At 43.1% G+C, this 19,738-nt stretch overlaps 1 protein-coding gene across 4 annotated transcripts in view; it reads left to right on the top strand.

Moving 5' to 3' along the window:
* TNRC6A (trinucleotide repeat containing adaptor 6A) overlaps window positions 1-19,419 on the top strand; it is a 99,224-nt gene extending 79,805 nt beyond the window's left edge. For 3 of the 4 annotated variants that reach the window (XM_060079019.1, XM_060079018.1, XM_060079016.1), the window contains 7 exons: window positions 8,990-9,148; window positions 9,796-9,936; window positions 11,356-11,463; window positions 12,691-12,912; window positions 15,069-15,139; window positions 15,925-16,064; window positions 16,580-19,419. In XM_060079019.1, the coding sequence (XP_059935002.1) occupies window positions 8,990-9,148; window positions 9,796-9,936; window positions 11,356-11,463; window positions 12,691-12,912; window positions 15,069-15,139; window positions 15,925-16,064; window positions 16,580-16,955 (1,217 nt within the window). In that variant the 3' untranslated portion in view covers window positions 16,956-19,419. Of the gene's footprint in view, window positions 1-8,989; window positions 9,149-9,795; window positions 9,937-11,355; window positions 11,464-12,690; window positions 12,913-15,068; window positions 15,140-15,599; window positions 15,666-15,924; window positions 16,065-16,579 lie in introns of those variants that run through there. The other variant, XM_060079020.1, reaches the window with a different exon arrangement.
* The last annotated feature ends 319 nt before the right edge of the window (window positions 19,420-19,738 follow it).

Raw genomic sequence — 19,738 nt, 5'->3', positions numbered from 1 at the left:
TGGCATGTGACATGCAGGTAGTGGGTGGTAGTGTCTTCTTATAAGCAGCCTATTATCATAAGTTTGTTTTTCATTCAATTCAATTAGTAATTTTATGTTTTAATTTTGTATTTTATCTTCTCTCTTTTTTTAAACTTAGTATCTGTTTTTTATTTTTTCATCATGCATTTATTTTATTGTTTGATTTTGCATAAACCTGGAATGTGAGCAGTGAGTTTTTGTTTTTTAGGAATTAGCTTAAACAATAAATAGTTTTATTCCTGTATACATAGCAGTCTAATGAACATATTCTAGAAATGTTCTCTTCTTCAGAATAAGGAGGTTGATGCTCTTCCTCCTTTACTTCAGTGTAGGTTCCTGTTATTCTGTTTTTTTTAATTAAAATATAGTTGATGGGGCCTCCCTGGTGGCGCAGTGGTTGAGAGTCCGCCTGCCGATGCAGGGGATACGGGTTCGTGCCCCGGTCTGGGAGGATCCCATATGCCGCGGAGCGGCTGGGCCCGTGAGCCATGGCCGCTGGGCCTGCGCGTCCGGAGCCTGTGCTCCGCAACGGGAGAGGCCACAACAGTGAGAGGCCCACATAACGCAAAAAGGAAAAAAAAAAAAAAAAAATATAGTTGATGTACAATATTATATAAGTTACAGGTGTACAATATAGTGATTCACAATTTTTAAAGGTTATACTCCATTTGTAGTTATTGCAAAATATTGGCTAAGTTCCTTGTGTTGTACAGTATATCCTTGTAGCTTATTTTATACCTAATAGTTTGTGCCTCTTAATCCCGTCCTTATCTTGTCCTTCTCCCCACTGGTAACTACTAGTTCTCTATATCTGAATCTGTTTCTTTTTTGTTATATTCACTAGTTTGTTGTATTTTTTTAGATTCCACATATAGGTGATATACAGTATTTTTCCTTCTCTGTCTGACTTATTTTACTCAGCATAATGCCCTTAAGGTTCGTCCATGTTGTTGTAAATGGCAGAATTTTCTTCTTTCTCCAGGCTGAATATTACTCCTTTGTGTGTGTATACAACACCTTCTTCATTCATTGATGGATACTCAGGTTGTTTCCATATCTTGGTTATTGTGAGTAATGATGCAATAAATGTGCAGATATCTTTTTGATATCCTGTTTTCATTTCCCTTGGATATATACCCAGAAGTGGGATTGCTGGGTCATTAGTAGTTGTATTTTAATTTTTTGAGAAACCTCCATACTGTTTTCCACAGTGGCTGTGCCAATTTACATTCCCACCAACAGTGTACAATGTTCCCATTTCTCTACATACTCATCAATATTTGTTGTTTGTGGTCTTTTTGATGATAGCCATTCTGACAGTGAGAGCTGATATCTCATTGTGGTTTTGATTTTCATTTCCCTGATGATTAGCGATGCTGAGCATCTTTTCATGTGCCTGTTGGCCATCTGCATGTCCTCTTTGCAAAACTGTTCAGGTCTCCTGCTCATTTTTAAATTGGGTGGTGTTTTTTTTTTTTTATATGTTGAGTTGTATGAGCTGTTATATATTCTGGATATTAACCCCTTATCAGTCATATCATTTGCAAGTATTTTTTCTCATTCATTAGGTTGTCTTTTCATTGTCAGTGGTTTCCTTTGCTGTGCAAAAGCTTTTAAGTTTAATTTGGTCCCATTTGTTTATTTTTTTTAAATAAATTTTTTTTAAATATTTTTAAAAATAACTTTATTTTATTTATTTATTTTTGGCTGCATCTGGCCTTCGTTGCTGCACATGGGCTTTTCTCTAGTTGCGGCAAGCAGGGTCTACTCTTCGTTGCGGTGGACGGGCTTCTCATTGCAGTGGCTTCTCTTGTTGTGGAACACAGGCTCTAGGTGCGTGGGCTTCAGTATTTGTGGCACACGGGCTCAGTAGTTGTGGCTCGTGGGCTCTAGAGCACAGGCTCAGTAGTTGTGGTGCACAGGCTTAGTTGCTCTGCGGCATGTGGGATCTTCCTGGACCAGGGCTCGAGCCCGTCTCCCCTGCATTGGCAGGTGGATTCTTAACCACTTCGCCACCAGGGAAGCCCCATTTTTTTATTTCTGCTTTTATTTCCTTTGCTTTAGGAGACGGATCCAAAAAAATACTGCTACGATTTATCTCAGAGTGTTCTGTCTATGTTTTCCTCTAGGAGTCTTATGGTTTCTGGTCTTACATTTAGTTCTTTAGTCAATTTTTAATTTATTTTTGTATATGGTGTTAGAGAATGTTCTAGTTTCATTTTTTTACATGCAGCTGTCCAGTCTTCCCAGCACCACTTATTGAAGAGACTGTCTTTTTCTCCATTGTATGTTCTTGCCTCCTTTGTCGTAGATTAATTGACCATAAGTGTGTGAGTTTATTCTACTATTCTTCATTTACTTAACTTGACATCTTGCAACTGTCATTTTTTCTTTTTTAAAATTACTTTTGTATTGTTAATACAAATTACTAAATTTTTATATGCTTCCCCACCCCCAAAATGTTCTCATTGTCTTTACTTTAGCAGGCCTTGTAACTAATCCGAAGCAGCCCAAGACTAGTAGTAGTCTTCCCTTCATGGATATTATTTTGAGACCTCCAGGCTTTTACTTTATCCCCTTAAAAATCAAGAATGTTTGATAGAATTTCTTCTCTATGGTTGCTTTTATTCTTTCTTCATTGTTGTATTTTTTCCTTCCTTGTAAAAATGACTTCAGAAATACACCTTGACCTGTTGTGGTTTTGGTCTTCATGTCTAGAAAGAAAGACCTGGTTAGTTTTATATCTGTATAGAAGAACCCTCTAAATTTCAAGTCTTAAAAGGTTGGGGTTTTGTTTTTTGGGTTTTTTTTTTTTTGAGCATTTCAGTCTGTTTAAAGAAAGTGCTTTTTCTTACCATAATAATTCTCTAATTGTTTATACTATCATTTTCTCCCAGAAGTGCTCCTCTTGGCTCTGTGGTTCTTTTCCTTCTCTTACTATCTCTCTTTCTCCTGGTAGAGACTTAGAATCTTCTTCTCAGGCACACTCTTTCTATTTGTTTGCTTTGTTTTCAGTTTTCCTTATATTAAAAAAATAGAGAAATGTTAATCATCTTATTTCCATTATTATTTTGGTGCAGTTTGTTCTTTTGTCCTTATAGAAATCAAATTGGCATCTAACTTTGTATTCTAGAAGAGATCCCCAAACTGCTGGTCTGAGTGTTACGTTTTGTTAGACACTATTTTGAAAATAATTTTTTTGAACCAACATCTATTTAAACATTCAGGAAATTTCATGTACAGATTCAGATTTCTGGCATCTCTGGAGAAATGTGAAGATCTGCCAGCACCAGGCTCCAGAGCAGTCACTACCCAGAGTTGAGTGGCTGCTGCCCATGTGCTTCCTGGCTCATTCTTCCCATTCCCCTCACACCTGTACCTTCCCTCCCATTGGTGGAGAAATATTTTTCTGTACTCCCTAACCAGAGAAATATTTCCCTGTAGTCATGTTTCTATCTGAGGAGGGACCATGGGATTTTTTTTCTGTAGGCAGCTTGCTTCACTTGTATATAAAACCTGATTGGCCTTATTGGCATTTGTATTTCCATGTTGTAGGAAACGGGGGTTGTTTTTCCATAGGACCAGAGTAGTGTAGAGATCATTTTTTAAGAGGGAATGATCCGATAGCAGTAGTCAGGCTGGGCTGAGATGGGCTGAGCCTGGAAACAGGAGAGGCCTGTGGGGACGCTTGGCTGGCTCTGATCTTTTGCATCACAATCTTACGTGGGTTCTATTTTTATCCCCATCTAGTGAAGCTTAGAGGGCTAGTAAGATAGTTGTGGATCAGAGGAGAAAGGGCAAATTCAAGAGAATCTTCCGTGTCAGAGATCCCCAAGTACACTGGTTTCCTAGAAGAACTCACAGAACTCAGAAAAACGGTAATACTCATGGTTATGGTTTATTACAGCAAAAGAATACAGATTAAAATCAACAAAGGAAAAAGGCACATAGAAAAGAGTCCAGGAGAAGCTTTTTGTTGTCCTCTCTCAGTGCAATTTCTTGGACTTAATTCTCCCAGCAACAATTTGCGAGAACATGTACAAAGTATTGCCAGCCAGAGAAGCTCAGCCAAGCCTTAGTGTCCTCAGTTTCTTGTCAGGGGTCAGTTGTGTAGACATGGAGCACACCTGCTTGTCAATCTTCAACCCCCTGCAGGCCCTTCAGAGTTCAGACAAAAACAGCATGACCCAGGCCCCATGTAAACAAAAACAGATGTTCACCATAAATCACATTGTTCTCATAAACTCTCTGGCGTGGCCATGGCCCAGTGTATGCAGAGGAACTCTTATCTGGCCTGCTGTTCTGTGAGTTACAGGAACCCAGGAGCCATCAAGGGCTAGTCCCTGAAGCTCTTTGCCATGTGCAGTCTAGCCCTGTGCTCACCCTTTACTGCACACCTTCCAGAGTCAAAAAACGAGATTCATTAAGGGAAGTAGAGTGGAGGCAAGGCCATTTAACAGGGGAATTGTGGGTCAAGTGAGATTCGGACTGGGGTATTTGTGATACTTTATGGTCCTAAGATTCTGTGACTTAACCAGAGTTTATAAAATCCCTTTCCCCTCCTCACTGCCCAGAGAAAAGTACAATGTTCAGGAGCTGGAATACATTTATTTTAGTCTTGGAGTTAGTTGAGGGCAATTGGGAACGGTTTCCAGGAGGCCTGTGATCCCTTAAGCTGAGATATGAAAGATAAACGGGCATTAGCCAGGCAGAGGTGGCAGGAGGGAAAACCATAAGGCGTGAGTAGAGGCTAGAGTTTTAAGAGCCTTACAAACTATTGAAGAGTTTGAATTTTACTGCTCTGTAATGGAGAACTGTTGAAGAGTTTTAAGCTGGAAAGTGACATGATCAGATTGGCATTTTTGAAGAGGCAGTGTGAAGAACTGGGGAGCAGACGTGGACAGATCAGTTAGGAAACTTCTGCCTAATCCAGAGCGTGGTCAAACAAGAGATGACAGTAGTCTGATCTCATGTGTTGTTATTCAAAAGCTATATGATCATTTCACAATCTATACAAATAGCAAATCATTATGTTGTACACTTGAAACTAATATGTTATATGTCAGTTATATCTCAATCAAAATATTTTAGAAAGAAATGAAGATGAAATGTGTAAGTTATAAAGATGCCCACTAAACGAAAACTACAAGCCTTCCACAGTTTCAGAAAAGATGAGTCAACATTTTCAAAGTTTTTAAAGAATCTATAAAGAAATTGAAAGAAATTCATATTGAATCATAAAGCAAAATCTGACTCTATGCTGTATACAGCGGGACCTAGAACAAAATAATTCAGAAATCTTTGCAATCACAGGAGGAGAAAAAAGAGCTAGGTAGGCAGCAGGATTGACAGGACTTAGTGATTTTAAAATAATAGGGAAGAGCCAGGAGAGACTCTTGTTTTGTGACTTAAGTAACACCAAATCATTGTTCCTCTGATTAGTATTAAAAGGATATTTTGTTACATTGATTCCTTCCCTTTTCATTGGATTTTATCTTGAAACTTTGACTAAACTTGGCTTAAAGATCAGTTTGCTGGTTTGTAGACATTGGACTGATGATTATCAGAAATTAAAGGTGACATTGTCATGTAATTGAAGGAACATTGGAACATGAACTCAAGCAGCCCTGAATTCTAAGCTAATTTGCCACACGGTGGTATATCACATTTGGAATTTTTCTTAAGAGAGGGAGTGGGAGCTGAGACAATGGCAAAATGTCAAAATAAATATGGACCCTAGAATTGACACCTACCTCCGCTACTAATTAGCTCTGCTGTTTATTAGCTGCTGGCAAGTAACTTAACCTCTCTGAACTCTGGTCCCTCCTCTGCTAAATGGGAGTAATAGTAGTACCGCTTATGATGTTTTGAGGATCGGTAAGGCAATAACTCTGAAGTGCCTAAACACCAGAACAGGGTGAGACACATAAGTGGCCAGTGGGCCTCAGCTCTCATCCTTATTGTTCTTGCCGTCACTGTCATCTTATGAGTGCCCTACCTCTGAGACGGCACCGTTTCTCCAGTGTAAATCCAGCTCTCTCTGCTTAAACTAAACCTACCACATAAACGTTACATTTCCGTTTTCTGGTGCTCTCCCATGCAGTATCTAATACAATGTAATGGGATCGGGGCTGCCACTTAAGTTATGTCTGTTGTCCTTTTTAATAAAATGAAGTTTGAATAAGTAGATATTGTTTCTTTTTAAAAAGGGGGGCAGGTGCTTTCATCATTGCTGGTTCTTGTGTAAGAATTAATCACTTCAAATTTGGCAATTATGCTTACTTACTGTGTTACTTGCAACTACTACTTTATATATCCTTTATTTCCAAGTGGTTTTAATTAGGCGAAGATACATAGTTCACTAAGATAAAAATAATAACTAGATGAGGAAGCCAGAGGAGAGAGGGAAATGGAATTGGTGGAATAACTGAATCAAGTCAGGGATGGGTTAGTGCCCACCAGTGAGTGGCATGAGGTCCTGTATTTTACCAGAAGCTCATAGCTGGAGCAGCCTTGAGTCCATGAACCAGGGCTTTCCTTATATCTGTTTCAGACTCTACATGAATGGACAAGACACTTGGTTTTCCTTCTGTTGTCAAATCCAAGTTCGTCTGATGCGCAGTGAGGCCAAACAAACTGAAATGTTGGAGTTTGGAGTAGAGAAAGGAGTATTGCAAGGCCAAACAAGGAGAATGGACAGCTTGTGCTCAGAAAGCCCAAACTCCCCAATAGTTTTCGGCGGGGGGGAAGAATTTTTATAGGCGAAATTGGGGTGGGGGGGCTACAGGGGGTGTAACCTTCCTCTGATTGATTGGTGGGGAAATAACAGGGTGGTGTTCCAGGAGTCTCGATCGTTAGCCCTCTGGTCCCATCCAGTCTGTGGTCCAGTGTTTGTGATCAGCCTGAAGTTACCATCCTCCACCTGGGTTGGGGGCCTCAGTTCCTGTAGAAGAACTCAGATTTCTATCAGGTTGTTATGTATATCTTTTGAGGAGGAACCAGGATCTGGCCCGTGGCTACACTATTGTTTCTTGACTGCCTTTCCTTGGTTTCTGCGTTCCCTCACTCCCCAGATTAGTAACTGTTTGAATCTGCCCTTTGGAGCTCAGGGAAGGTCTAGGAGGCTGAAACCTTTTTTTCTACAAACAAGAAATGGGGGACATGGAATGGCTTTTGTACACAGGAGGGCCCCACAGGGACCTGCTCAGTTTCACTTTCTTCACCCTTGCTCCTCCCCGTTCCAGAAATTGTACCTCCTTCGATCAAGTTATTGAGGCTAGAAATTTAAGAGGCATTCTCTTTTTCAAAAAGTTTGAGATAATTTACATATAATACAATTTCTCCTTTTAAAGTATAAAATGCTGTGGCTTTCAGTAACATTCTCAGAGTTGGGTATCCATCGAACAATCAACTTTTTTTTTAAACTTCTTTTTTTTGTTTGTTTTTGTCTGCCTTGGGTCTTCGTTGCTGCACGTGGGCTTTCTCTAGTTGCGGTGAGCAGGGGCTACCCTTTGTTGCGGTGTGCGGGCTTCTCATTGCGGTGGCTTCTCGTTGTGGAGCACAGGCTCTAGGCGCATGGGCTTCAGTAGTTGTGGCACGCGGGCTCAGTAGTTGTGGCTCGCAGGCTCTAGAGCGCAGGCTCAGTAGTTGTGGTGCACAGGCTTAGCTGCTCCGTGGCATGTTGGATCTTCCCAGACCAGGGCTCGAACCCATGTCCCCTGCATTGGCAGGTGGATTCTTAACCACTGTGCCACCAGGGAAGCCCCACACAATCAACTTTTGAACATTTTCCTTACCCTAGAAGAACCCCTTAGGTGTCATTCCTCCCACCTCCATTTTCCCATCTCTCTAGCCATAAGTAAAAACTAATATTTTTGTTTTCTATAGATTTGTCTGTACTGGACATTTCATATAAGTGGAAGCATATAATATCTGGTCTTTTATGACTGGCATTTTTGGCTTAGCGTAATGTTTTCGAGGTTCATCTGTGTTGTAGCATGCACATGTATTTCACTCCTTTTTATAGTTGAATTGCATAATATATACCACATTTTGTTTGTGCATTCATCGGTTGGTGGATATTTGGGCCTAAGAGATATTCTTGATTTCTTCCTTTCTCCAAACTGCACATTGAGTCCATCTGTGAAAAGTACCCATTCTGCTTCCAAAATACATAGTTTATGCATCTGTTGTGTCTCCTAATGGTCTCCCTGCTTCTATGCTAGCCTGCCTTCCGTTTTCCACACTGCAGCAAATGTGACCTCAAAACAAATAGGATTGTACTAGTTCCCTTCCTAAAACCCCTCAGCATAAAGAACTCCTTGCCAAGTCCTACAAAGCCCTGTCTGAGGGTGTTGTAAATTCTGATGCCTTCGGGGAACAGGCAGGGCATAGGCCAGTCTGGAGTGGTAGGGCCTGGGACAGCTAGAGTGTGCACACCCCACCTCAGGATCTTTGAATTCCAAGCATTTGAAATGAAATGTACTAGGTCATCCCTGCCCTTCAAGATCAGGGCCCCACTCCTTCATGTTGTTCTCTCTCCCGTTTACTGTTTTTCAGGCAAAATGATCTTTCAGTTCCTCAAATGTGCCGAACAGTTTTTCTCCTCAAGTCTTTGTGCAGGCTGCACCCACTGGCTAGAATCTTTTCCCCCAGACTCTTTCCATGCGGTCCCTGCCCCCTCCTTGACACACATTCTCTCCTTCTGCCCTCTGTCCATTTACTTGGCTTTTTGTGAGAATATACTGTCATTGTGGGCAAGGACCTCATTCATATCAGAGACTAAAAGTGATTGAAATCTGGAAGAAAGCACAGGGCTTTCTTTCCTCCTTACATCTTCACATAATCTACAGAACAGTTTGGAACCCACAGATCTAATAAAAAGTTTTCTTACTATATTTGACAAACTACAAGAAATAAATATGATATTATATTTTGCTCACATTTCCCTTCCATTTTCTCTTTTTAGGTGCTATTTCAAGTGGTTTCAGGCTGGAAGAGTCTCCATTTGTTCCCTATGACTTTATGAACAGCAGTACTTCACCAGCCAGTCCTCCGGGTTCAGTAGGAGATGGCTGGCCACGTGCCAAATCGCCTAACGGCTCTAGCAGTGTTAATTGGCCACCAGGTAAAATGCCGACATCTTCTTTTATGAGAGTTTGTGTCCATTAAGGTTTCAATACCTCTAGATATACTAATGATTTGGCCCTGATTCTGTGTGATTGGACTGAACTACATGAAGGATGAGGAAGAACACAGAAATGTGAATGGGAAGTTGAGCCCAGGTCTTGGGCTGATGAGTGACCTGGCCCATTACCAGTGCCTTTATGCTCCAATCTGTGAAGGTGGGGTTAGTCCCACAGAGGGATTAGGCCAGCGCGAAGAACGATATAAACCTCCGTTCATTGTTCTTCTCTGGCTGTGTCTGGGGACAGAGGTGACAGCATTTCCATTTACTGAGGAATCACCAGAAATGCACCTGTGACCTGTTTCATCCTATCCAACTTGCTGTGGCTTTGTGATTTGTAATAAAGCACTTTAAAATGTTACTTTTAAGAATATATAAACCCAGAAAAAAGTTGCAAGTTATTCCTAAAAAGCAGTTTATGTTAATTGTGATATTGAGTCAGCCTGTTAGGGTATTGGAAAATAATTTGAGAGTATTGGAAGATATTTGATAATTGCATAGACTTTAGGAATAAAACTTTTGGGCAGTTACTGATGGATTTTCAGATGATGATTAAGCCTGAACTAATTTTAAATTTTTATTTCCAGAATTTCGCCCTGGTGAACCATGGAAAGGTTATCCAAACATTGACCCTGAAACTGACCCTTATGTCACTCCTGGCAGTGTCATAAACAATCTTTCAATTAATACTGTGCGGGAAGTCGACCACCTCAGGGACAGGAACAGTGGTATGTAGGCAGATACGACTCAGGATTTTTGAATGATGCAGGACAGTGGCTCAAAGTAGATGTGAAACTTTGAGCAGCGAGAGTCACTCCAGCACAACACAGCACCTGACCTCCAAGGGGCTCGTGACAGTGATAACAGAATTCTCAATTCCCCGTAGGTGACTCTTTAGCCACTTTTAAAATGATGAGGATTTATTATCACTTGATGTGGTAAACACAAAGGACCAGCAAACATTTGCTTTCCAGTCACTGTATTAACAACTGAAGGTTGTTACCCATTTTATAACAAGTTTCGTTTGTGGTTATTAAGAAATGGGTGTTTCTTATGCAAGATGTTATATTATTATTTGTTTATACACTCTGGATGTTGAACTTTCATCTGGAGAAGGAATTGGCTTTCTTTGTCTCCCAGAGAGTGAAAATAAGAAAAATTTAAGGGTCGCTGCAGTCCAGATGCACTTTTAATGGGTTATCCAATGAAATCCTCCTCCTGCCTACCACGTGGTTATCTTTCACCCCAGGCATATGTAAGTATTCCATGCATGCAGTAGAAGAAAGGTGAATGAAATGAGTGACGATCTCTTCTCTTTCTGTAACGTACAGCCTCACAGCTGTCCCTTTAAACAGTTTGTAATAAAGAAACTGTAAACCAGTCAACACTTTCTGTTCAATACATAATTTGTTAACAGGTGTTTGCCAGATCACAGTGGTAAGATAAGAATCCTCATCATTCTAAAATGACTGAATTTAGCAGACAACTATGTACAGAACTAGGTAAAGCCACTCCTTTCACAGGAGAACGTGGGGACAGAGCCCACGATAACACCTCACAGCCTGGTAGGTAGTGAAAGAGTCTGGCAGCCGGAGCTGTCGCAGTGATCCACATAGTGGTCGGGTCTGGGGCTGAACTAGGGTAGTGGTCACGGGGATTGTTTAAAAAATAGGAAGAAAGGCTAGGTTTTCGAGACTGAGCGTAGGGCACAACGGGAGAGGACAAAGGCCTGGCTCACTGGTAGTGCCAGTGCCAGGGCACCTTGGTGAGCTGCCCAATAAGAAGTCATTAGAGTTCAGAGACAGGCTGGGGCTCCGGTGGAGCCCCTGCTGAGAAGCAGGGCTGGTGGTGTCTCTTGCTGGATCCCATTGTTGGGGTGCGTTCTCACAGACAGGGATGAGAAGACCGGAATGGGAGGGGTACCTCGTGTGAGCCACGGTGGAAACAGTGAGCAAGCTCTCCACGTGCTGTTTGGAAGGCAGGAAGGAAGCTACAGTCATGGGCGCCTTTCCCGTGGCCCTGAACATGGCGGTTTCCTTTCTGTGGCGCATACTGTTAAGTTGCAGGTTCACTGGGTGCTTTTGCTGCTTCTCTGATGCCGTGTCCCCTGCTCTGGGGATGACTGACTGTGCTCTTTTCCCGTGTAGGGTCATCCTCATCCTTGAACACCACGCTGCCTTCAACTAGTGCCTGGTCATCCATTCGTGCCTCCAACTACAACGTTCCCCTCAGCAGTACAGCACAAAGCACTTCAGGTGGGCCTTGTCCTGAGTTGGCCAAGGCTCTGGCAGAGGAAGGGGCAGAACCTGGGGCCAGGGCCGTTGTGTTTACCTCGTCTTCTGATCCCGAGTCTTCTTTTCAGGGAGCTGGGGAGTGTATTTCTGAGCCTGGGAAGATATTTTTAACACCATTTGCCCCCTCTTAAAATTTACTGTATCCAGTAGTCATTTACGAAAATAATCAGGTTTCACTGAATAGCCACTCTCATCTGAGAGCTGTCTCAGATTAAATGTAATTTAGTTCGAAGCAGTAGTCCTCAACAATCTGTAGTGAAGGACCTTTTATTTTTTTAATGCCCAATCCTTTGCAGACTGATAACTTTTGTAAAATACAGTAAACCTGAACTTCGAATTGCTAGAGTACACACTTGGGAGTTACAGCAGCGTCAGATTGCTGGTAGAGTTTACAAACGCTCACTCTGAATTTCTGTATTTGTACTGTCACAGACCAGTAATAAAGTGTGTTGTGACCAGTCTTCCCATCACACTTTGAGACGTGCTGACTTAAAGACATGCTCCTTACGAGCAGGTAGAAAAAATAATTGATGGTGACAGAAATTATAAAGTTTTCTATCCCCTTCTGCTCTCTCGGGTTTTTTTTAGTATTATTTCGATTTACTTTTCTGTGTTCCTGGCTGTGCTCTGGACCCGTAGGCAAGTTGCTTAACCTCTCTGAACCTCAGTAAAATGTGTGTGAGGATTAGAGGTAGCGTACACCAAGCGCCCAGCAGCCCAGCGCTCAGCATAGAGCAGCCCCCGGCGAATGTCTGCTGTGAAGATTCCCTGAGTTAGGGCTGCTTTTGTAGTCCTTTTTTCATGAATGAATAACACAGTGCTAAAATCTAATGGCCTAAGTGTTGGTCTAGAGCAACTCATTATGGTTGTTAAGGTATGGAGTTCCCACTTGCTACTTTAGAGCAGCTCAAAGCAGTGTTCAGTGTAGTTGTATACGCTGGACTAAGGGTCTCACAGGTCTTAAAACTATTAATAAGAGACAAACAGTCTGTTCTGAGGCAAGGGAGCAGTTTCCTTTTGGCTTTTTGTTTTTCTTCTGCAGTTTAGTTTGATGTGGGTTTTTTTTTAAGTTTTTTTTTGTTTGTTTGATTTGCTTTTAGTGGGGGAATTGGTGTTGTCATTAAATTTTCTCTTTTCTGAAAGCATTTATCTCCCCTCTTTCCCACTTTGTTTTTTTCCTTTGAGTAGCCAGAAATAGTGATTCCAAATTGACATGGTCTCCTGGTTCAGTTACAAACACCTCTCTGGCTCATGAGCTGTGGAAGGTCCCTTTGCCACCTAAAAACATCACTGCTCCGTCCCGCCCACCTCCGGGACTGACTGGTCAGAAGCCACCCTTGTCTACGTGGGATAATTCTCCCCTTCGTGTAGGTGGAGGATGGGGAAATTCTGACGCCAGGTATACCCCAGGTAAGACGACATGCATAAGGTGGTTTCATGTGGTTTATTTGCTGAACACTAATCAGTACCAACAGTCTAGTTTAACAGAGACCTAAATAGCAGACTGTTGCATTATCCTCTATAAAGTAAGATTAGAACTTAACTAAACATAAGATTCCTAGTTCATTGCTATCTTCCGCAATTGCCATGCTTTTGAGAGTCTTAAATTTTATTTTAAATTTTGCCCAGTTTACTTACATTTCCCCAAAGACACACACCTGTCAGTGATAAAGTTAATGGAATGAGGATCTCCTTTCTTTCAGAAGTTCCTCAAGGGCTCATCTTATTAGGTATAGTGACTTCCTGCTCATGGCAGGCTTGTCATAATACCATGTCACATGGAGCAGAAGTGTTATCTGACAAGCCTGGGGAGGTGGGAGCAGCCCATCTGGGCCTTGAAGAATGGGGTGCCTCAGAAACACTCCTGTACTTAGGATGATCATAAAATTTATTGATTAAACAGGGACGTTTGAGAGTGAAAAGGGGCGCTGTTAATTAACTGTACAGGCCTAAACCAGACTGTCCCAGGAAAGCTGGGACAGATGGTTCCCTTACCTCTCTACTCCTTCCGTAAATGACTAGCACTGGATTTGTACTGGCATCATGTCCCCACCCGCCTCCCCCCAACATACACAACACACACAGCCACAAATACAACTCACAGCTCGTCTACCAGTTCATCCATTCTACCCCGCCCCCCCAAATGCACCAAACTTTCTCATCTCCAGGATGAAAATTGTAGTAAAACCTCTAATCATTTCTGATCTTTGGACAGGTGATTGGCTGAAATAAAACTTGCAGTGTTTCCTTTGGGGGAAAGTTTTAATTATGTGAAAAAAGTACATGAATCTGTTTCAAGCTACTGAATGCAAGTTAGTGTAATTGGTGTCATGTGTAAGTGGTTCTTTCAGGCCACAGACGTCTTTTGGGTGCCAGCTAAGTGCCTGGTGGCACCCTTACCCTCAGGAGGGTTGGTGGAGTTGAATGGGCTCAGGAAGCCTGTAAGAGTCAGCCAGGTCAGCAGAGGGCGCAGCATGTGCCAGGTGCAGAGACCTGTGAAAGCACAAGGGTTTCCTGCTGGAATTGCTGGAGCTTGGCAAAGGGTGGTGTTCAGGGCAAGCTGAGTGGGCACGAGCTGTGTCACGCAGCCATCTTCCTAAGCCCCCCGGAGTGTTTCTGAGGCACTGTTTTTTGGGGGGTTTTTTTAAGTTCTTTTTTTTTCACACACACACACACACACACACTGTATTTTACTTTTACAAGAGATAAGTAAACTGACACCAAGCATTGTAAATGGGTGCCCACAACAAAAGCAACAATGATTGCAATTACCAAACACGAAACACACTCACACTATGTCATAATATTGACATTCAGTCCAGTAATCCTCCACTGTAACCACTCCTTTACCTTGCAGTGAAAATTGATTTGTATATGTTTTGCCTCTGAGTCCTTGTAGGATTTTTTTTTTATTATTCAAACAGAAAGTCACAAAAATTATAATCATCCTCATCAGGTCTGAGGCACTTTTAAGTAGTTGTAGACAGAAGTGACTTGATCATGTCTTAAAGCTCTGCTGCTGGGAGGGAGAGACGATGCTGTAGGGCCGGGCAGGAGAGCCAGGTGTGGAGCCCCTGTGGTAGCCCAGACTGAAACGAGGAATGTCTGGACGACTGCAAGCTCTTAAATCCCCTCGAACTTCACACCCTGTGGGACGTGCATGCAAAGTCATCAGTTGATCATCATGAGCTGAGGCTATTCCCCAAAGGCTACCATTTTGCGATAGTTTTAGCTTTATAAATGGGAAGACCCCAAAGGCATCTGGCCTTTGGTTCACTAGCCCACCATGTGATGAGCTGGCAGCCCTCTGAGCCCCCTCCCCCCAGAGGCAGAGCCACGTGCCCCAGAAATTAACACCCGGTCAGAGCTGGAGTGAGCTGGCGTCCTGGGCCCACAGAGAAAATACCCCACGTAGACGCACAGGTAAGTAAGAAGGAAGAGAAGGACCCCACGAGCCCAGATGATCCTCCTGGATGTCTGCAATTTGACTGGAGTATGTTTGTCCTGAACAGTCATTCAAGCCACAGTCTTGGAAAACTGACTTGTCCTTTTTCTTCCTTGTTTAGGTTCCAGCTGGGGTGAGAGCAGCTCAGGGAGAATAACAAATTGGCTTGTTCTGAAAAACCTTACACCTCAGGTAAGAACATCAGGTATCCTGGCTTATGTGGATACGCCAGGTAGCATGGAAGCAAAGGTTTCCATTCTGGTTTAAGTCTGAGATGAGGACTACCCAGGCCTTCCAAGTGGTGCTGAGTAGATGTCAAGGCCGGGCAGAGGAAATAGCAGAGAATGGTCTTTAGATGCCTCAGGCAGGCTGGTGGTCTGATCCAGTGGTTTTTACAGTATAAAATGCACGGGAGCTGACCAAAAGTACAGAGTCCTAGACCTCACCCCACAGACTCTCATTTACTATATCTGGGCTAGGGTCAGGGATCTGCATTTCTACAAGGGCATTCAGATGAATTTGATGCAGGTGGTCCTTGTACTGCGCTTTGAGAAAACTTGTCTGCCCTTCTAGATTAGAACATTTTCTTAGTCCCTGGACTGCCCCCTCCTCTGGAGGCTGGGTGTTAAGAGCCCACCCCCCTCCTCCCCAGGGAGCAGTGCCTTGATGCATCCTGTCCTCAGGGCAGGGAAGAGAGAAGACATGAAGCCACAGCAGGGTCAGTGACTAACTAAGGAATTGGGGATCTGGGGAATGTCCAGGAGTCTAGAGGCCACAGAGGTATGGCTCTGGGACCAGTGGAGGTGGGGAGGGGGGCACTGTGCCCTGTCACAGCAGTGAGTCCCAGTGAAGAGTGGCACCAGGAGTGAAGACCTTGGGCAAGAGAGAGGGGACCAGAGTCCCAGCCTGGGACAGCCTACCTGGACAGTCTTCATGGCGGTGCGTCTAATTGGCAGTTCCCACGCTCTGTTTCCTAGATTGACGGCTCAACTCTGCGTACTCTGTGCATGCAGCATGGCCCACTGATAACATTCCACCTGAACCTCCCGCATGGAAATGCTTTGGTCCGTTACAGTTCAAAAGAAGAGGTAGTGAAGGCACAAAAGTCTCTGCACATGTAAGTCGGCCATTCTGCGCATGGCGCCTGGAAAATGCCCCTGGGGTTGCAAGTTTGGAATTCTCTCGTTAGGGCTCCCTCGTGTGTATGGAAGTGCAGCTGGTGATCCTGTGTGCCGTCTCTGGGCCAGCACTTGGGGGCCCACGGTGAGCGCGTCACAAAAGCTGCGGCCTCACTGTGTCTTGGGCTCCGGGGGCAGTGCTCAGAAGGGGTGCATCACACCAAGTCCAAATGGCCCTAGAAAATCCCTTAAATGGCCTGTTAGGAGACAAGAAGACACGATCTTGATGCCACAACAGCACTGGGTGGCACGGCTGGGCCCGGAGAGCCCTGGGCGCTGTGCCCCCACCGTGTGCAGCCTCCGGGGCACACGCTGGCTGGAAGGGAGGGCACGCTGGGTCCTTGTGTGCCCCGCCCTCTCCCTCTCGCCCTCCACTGCTTTTGTAGCAGAGACAGTGTCACCTTGACTTTGACTCAGACCCCTCAGCTAGCCCGCTTGTGTCTCTCTCCTCCAGGTGTGTACTGGGGAACACTACTATTCTTGCTGAGCTTGCCAGTGAAGAGGAGATCAGTCGTTTCTTTGCACAAAGTCAGTCTCTGACCCCTTCTCCCAGCTGGCAGTCTCTCGGGTCCAGCCAGAGCCGGCTGGGCTCCCTCGACTGTTCCCACTCATTCTCCAGCCGGACCGATCTCAATCACTGGAATGGTGCTGGGCTGTCGGGAGCTAACTGTGGAGACCTTCACGGCACTTCCCTCTGGGGGACCCCACATTATTCCACAAGCTTGTGGGGTCCCCCAAGCAGCAGCGACCCCCGGGGAATTAGCAGCCCGTCCCCCATTAACGCTTTTCTTTCTGTTGACCACCTGGGTGGGGGTGGAGAGTCCATGTAACAGTGTAGACTCGACTCAGAACTGCGACCTCAAGACGCGAAAGAAAGGAGCACTAAGTTGGGCTCGCCGCCTGCAGCCAGGGCCACCTGTGGGAACAGCTATTCTCTGCACATTTTCCACTTTGTTTTCCCTGAAACATATCAGTTTGAATACTTGAATCATGCAGGCCAATATTATAATGTGAAAAGGTATCTATCTATTTACACTCCCAAATAGCGCCATACATGCTACACCGTATAGAATGAGCTCACTTGTGTATATTCATCATGTTTAGCCTTTGGGTTCTTTTTTTTTTTTTCCCCTTTCTCCCCCCCCCCCCCCCCCCCCCCGCCCCATTCATTCTTTCTCTCTTCTTTTTTTCTTTTTGCAAAACCATTTTTTGGGCTGATAATGTATGAGCTTTTAACTTTGCACTGAATGATGTTCTCTCCGTCTAATCGGCAATATGGGGGGGCAGCTGTTCCAGTGTAAATGTTTACTCAAGGATGTTCTTAAAAGGTGTGCGCTCTCTACTATGCCTTGATGTTTGCCTACCTTATTGTGGTATCGTGGAGTTTAAAAGATCAAGTTATGATACTGACTTAGGACTATAAATGAAAGTATTGCACCAGTTTTTTCATGTTATAAAACTAAAGAATTTCGCTCTGCAGTTTGAAAAACTGTGGCCACAGCTGTGACTTGCAGCCCACCTGCCACCCAGGACGGGCCCTGCACTTTGAATAGGCTTTCCATTTTGTTTTGAGGGTTCCCACGTTGAACCTTCTTGTTTACAGATTTTTTTGTTTGTTTTTTGAGAAAAAAATGTTTACTCTTCCATCATTTAAAAAAAAAATTAAAAGACAAAAAAAAATGGAGGATGATTTAAAAGATGCTTTCTATCTCTGGGAAAAAGGAGCAGCATTTGGCCATGTTCTTTTGTTTTTCTATTCCTGTCCTAAATCAAAGAGCATGGTTCTCAGGAAAACCAGTTCCCCAGTTTAAAAAAAAAAAAAACAAAAAAAAAACCCTCCTTGTAGTTTCTTATAGGAAAAAAAGAAAAACCCCAACTTTTAGCACTGATACTACATATTGCTCTGTTAAAGAATTTTCTCTGCCAAAAAGAAAAAAAAACAAAAAACAAAAAAACGCTTAAAGCTGGAGTTTGAGATTCTGCTTTCAGATGCTGTCTTTTTATTAGTGAGTGATGATGGTTTGCTAATAATCAGTAGGTAATAATTTTTTGTAATCCCATCAAGTGGCTCTATATGTTTCTGCTCTCTTGTGACTGTGTTAATGTTTAACTGTTGTACCTTAAAGCCGAAATCAGTAACTATGCATACTGTAACCAAGGTATTGGGCTTACAGAATTGTTCGTTGTATAAAGAAAATTTTAAATGTTGTTGCAAACTAACGAGTTACACCATTTTTAAAATTTCTTTCTCTCCTTTCCCCTTTTTTTGCCCACAAATGGTATTATAATGCTTGCTTAGTCAAAGAAGAGAGACTAAACAAGGGTAAAAATTTTAACAGTACAGAATTTGCCATCATTTCATTGCCTTGATTCTAACTGTTTGTGTCCTAAGATGCAAAAGAAGTCAGTGGCTTTTAACTGTTTACAAATAGAATGTGATTGTAAAATGTACAGTTTGGTTGTGTTTGAATTATGAAATTTCTTCAGATATAATAAACCATGACTTTTTGGCTGCTCAACATTAATTGTCTCTTTTTTGTGAATTTATTTGTACGCTCTTTTTTATAATGGAAGTTTCAAAGTTGCTATGTATGAGGGTTCTCATAGAGCAACCGGTAAAAATCTAAGCAAATATTTGAATATTTTATCCGAACTTATACACAATTTCACCCTGAAATAATGTGAGAACAATGGGAAACTGTCGCTTGCTCCTTCCTGCCCTCTTTGAGCATCTTTGGGATCTTGTTGCTCAAAACTCTTCTGTGACTTCATCTTCCCCACCATTTGTGCCCATCTCAAGCCTCAGCAAGAGACCATTTGGAACATGAAGCTTAATGACTTGACAGTGTTCTAGTGTTAAACTCTCATACCTCTGTTACACAACGAGAAATGCCACAGCCTGGACTGGCCTTTTTCTTCCCCCTTCACGGCCCTCCTCCCTCCTCACTGCAGGAGCTCCGGGGCAGAACCTGTGTACGTATTTCAGTGTATGACTTCAGATCATGCTCCAACTTGCCAGGTGTAAGCTAATGTTGGTGGACACCTTAATATAAGCAAATGTTGTTCAATGCATTCAATGTATATTGACTTCCATACTGGTTTTTCCAAAAACCAAAGGTAGCTTTGAAAAGCCACGTCTGGAAATGTTTGGAACGTTAAGCTGATTGACCTTGTGGGGCTTTGAGTAGAGTATATAATTGACTTCATAACCGCGTTAATTGTATTGTTAAAGTGTTTGGGAGTTTTTTGCGCTTGTTATGTGAAAATAAAGTGTTTGATTTAAAAAATTAAAAAGTGGTTTGGTGTTTGCCTAGTCCTTAAATACAACAGTTCTGGTCCCTAAGCGACTGTGTTACTCCTAAATCTTTCTTAATCTCTCCCAACTGCCTGTCCCTTAGTCTTTAGTCCAGGCCATTAGTTTGACCATGACATTCCCCTGGCTCTGTGACCTCAAGTCACTAACAGCCTGTAAGAGTTGATCTAAACATTGTAACACGTCCAGTCATGCATCTCCAAATATAGCTCGCAAGGGCCACACAGCTTCCGTGCCCCTGGACGTGTTTTAGCTCTAGACATCCTGAGCTGCTGTGCCTCGCTGCTCTGGCTCCACTCT

Source organism: Mesoplodon densirostris, chromosome 16 (genome assembly GCF_025265405.1).
Source record: "Mesoplodon densirostris isolate mMesDen1 chromosome 16, mMesDen1 primary haplotype, whole genome shotgun sequence".
Taxonomy (NCBI): Eukaryota; Metazoa; Chordata; class Mammalia; order Artiodactyla; family Ziphiidae; genus Mesoplodon; species Mesoplodon densirostris.
The sequence above is the reverse complement of the archived record's forward strand: the minus strand, read 5'-3'. Positions and strand labels throughout refer to the sequence as shown.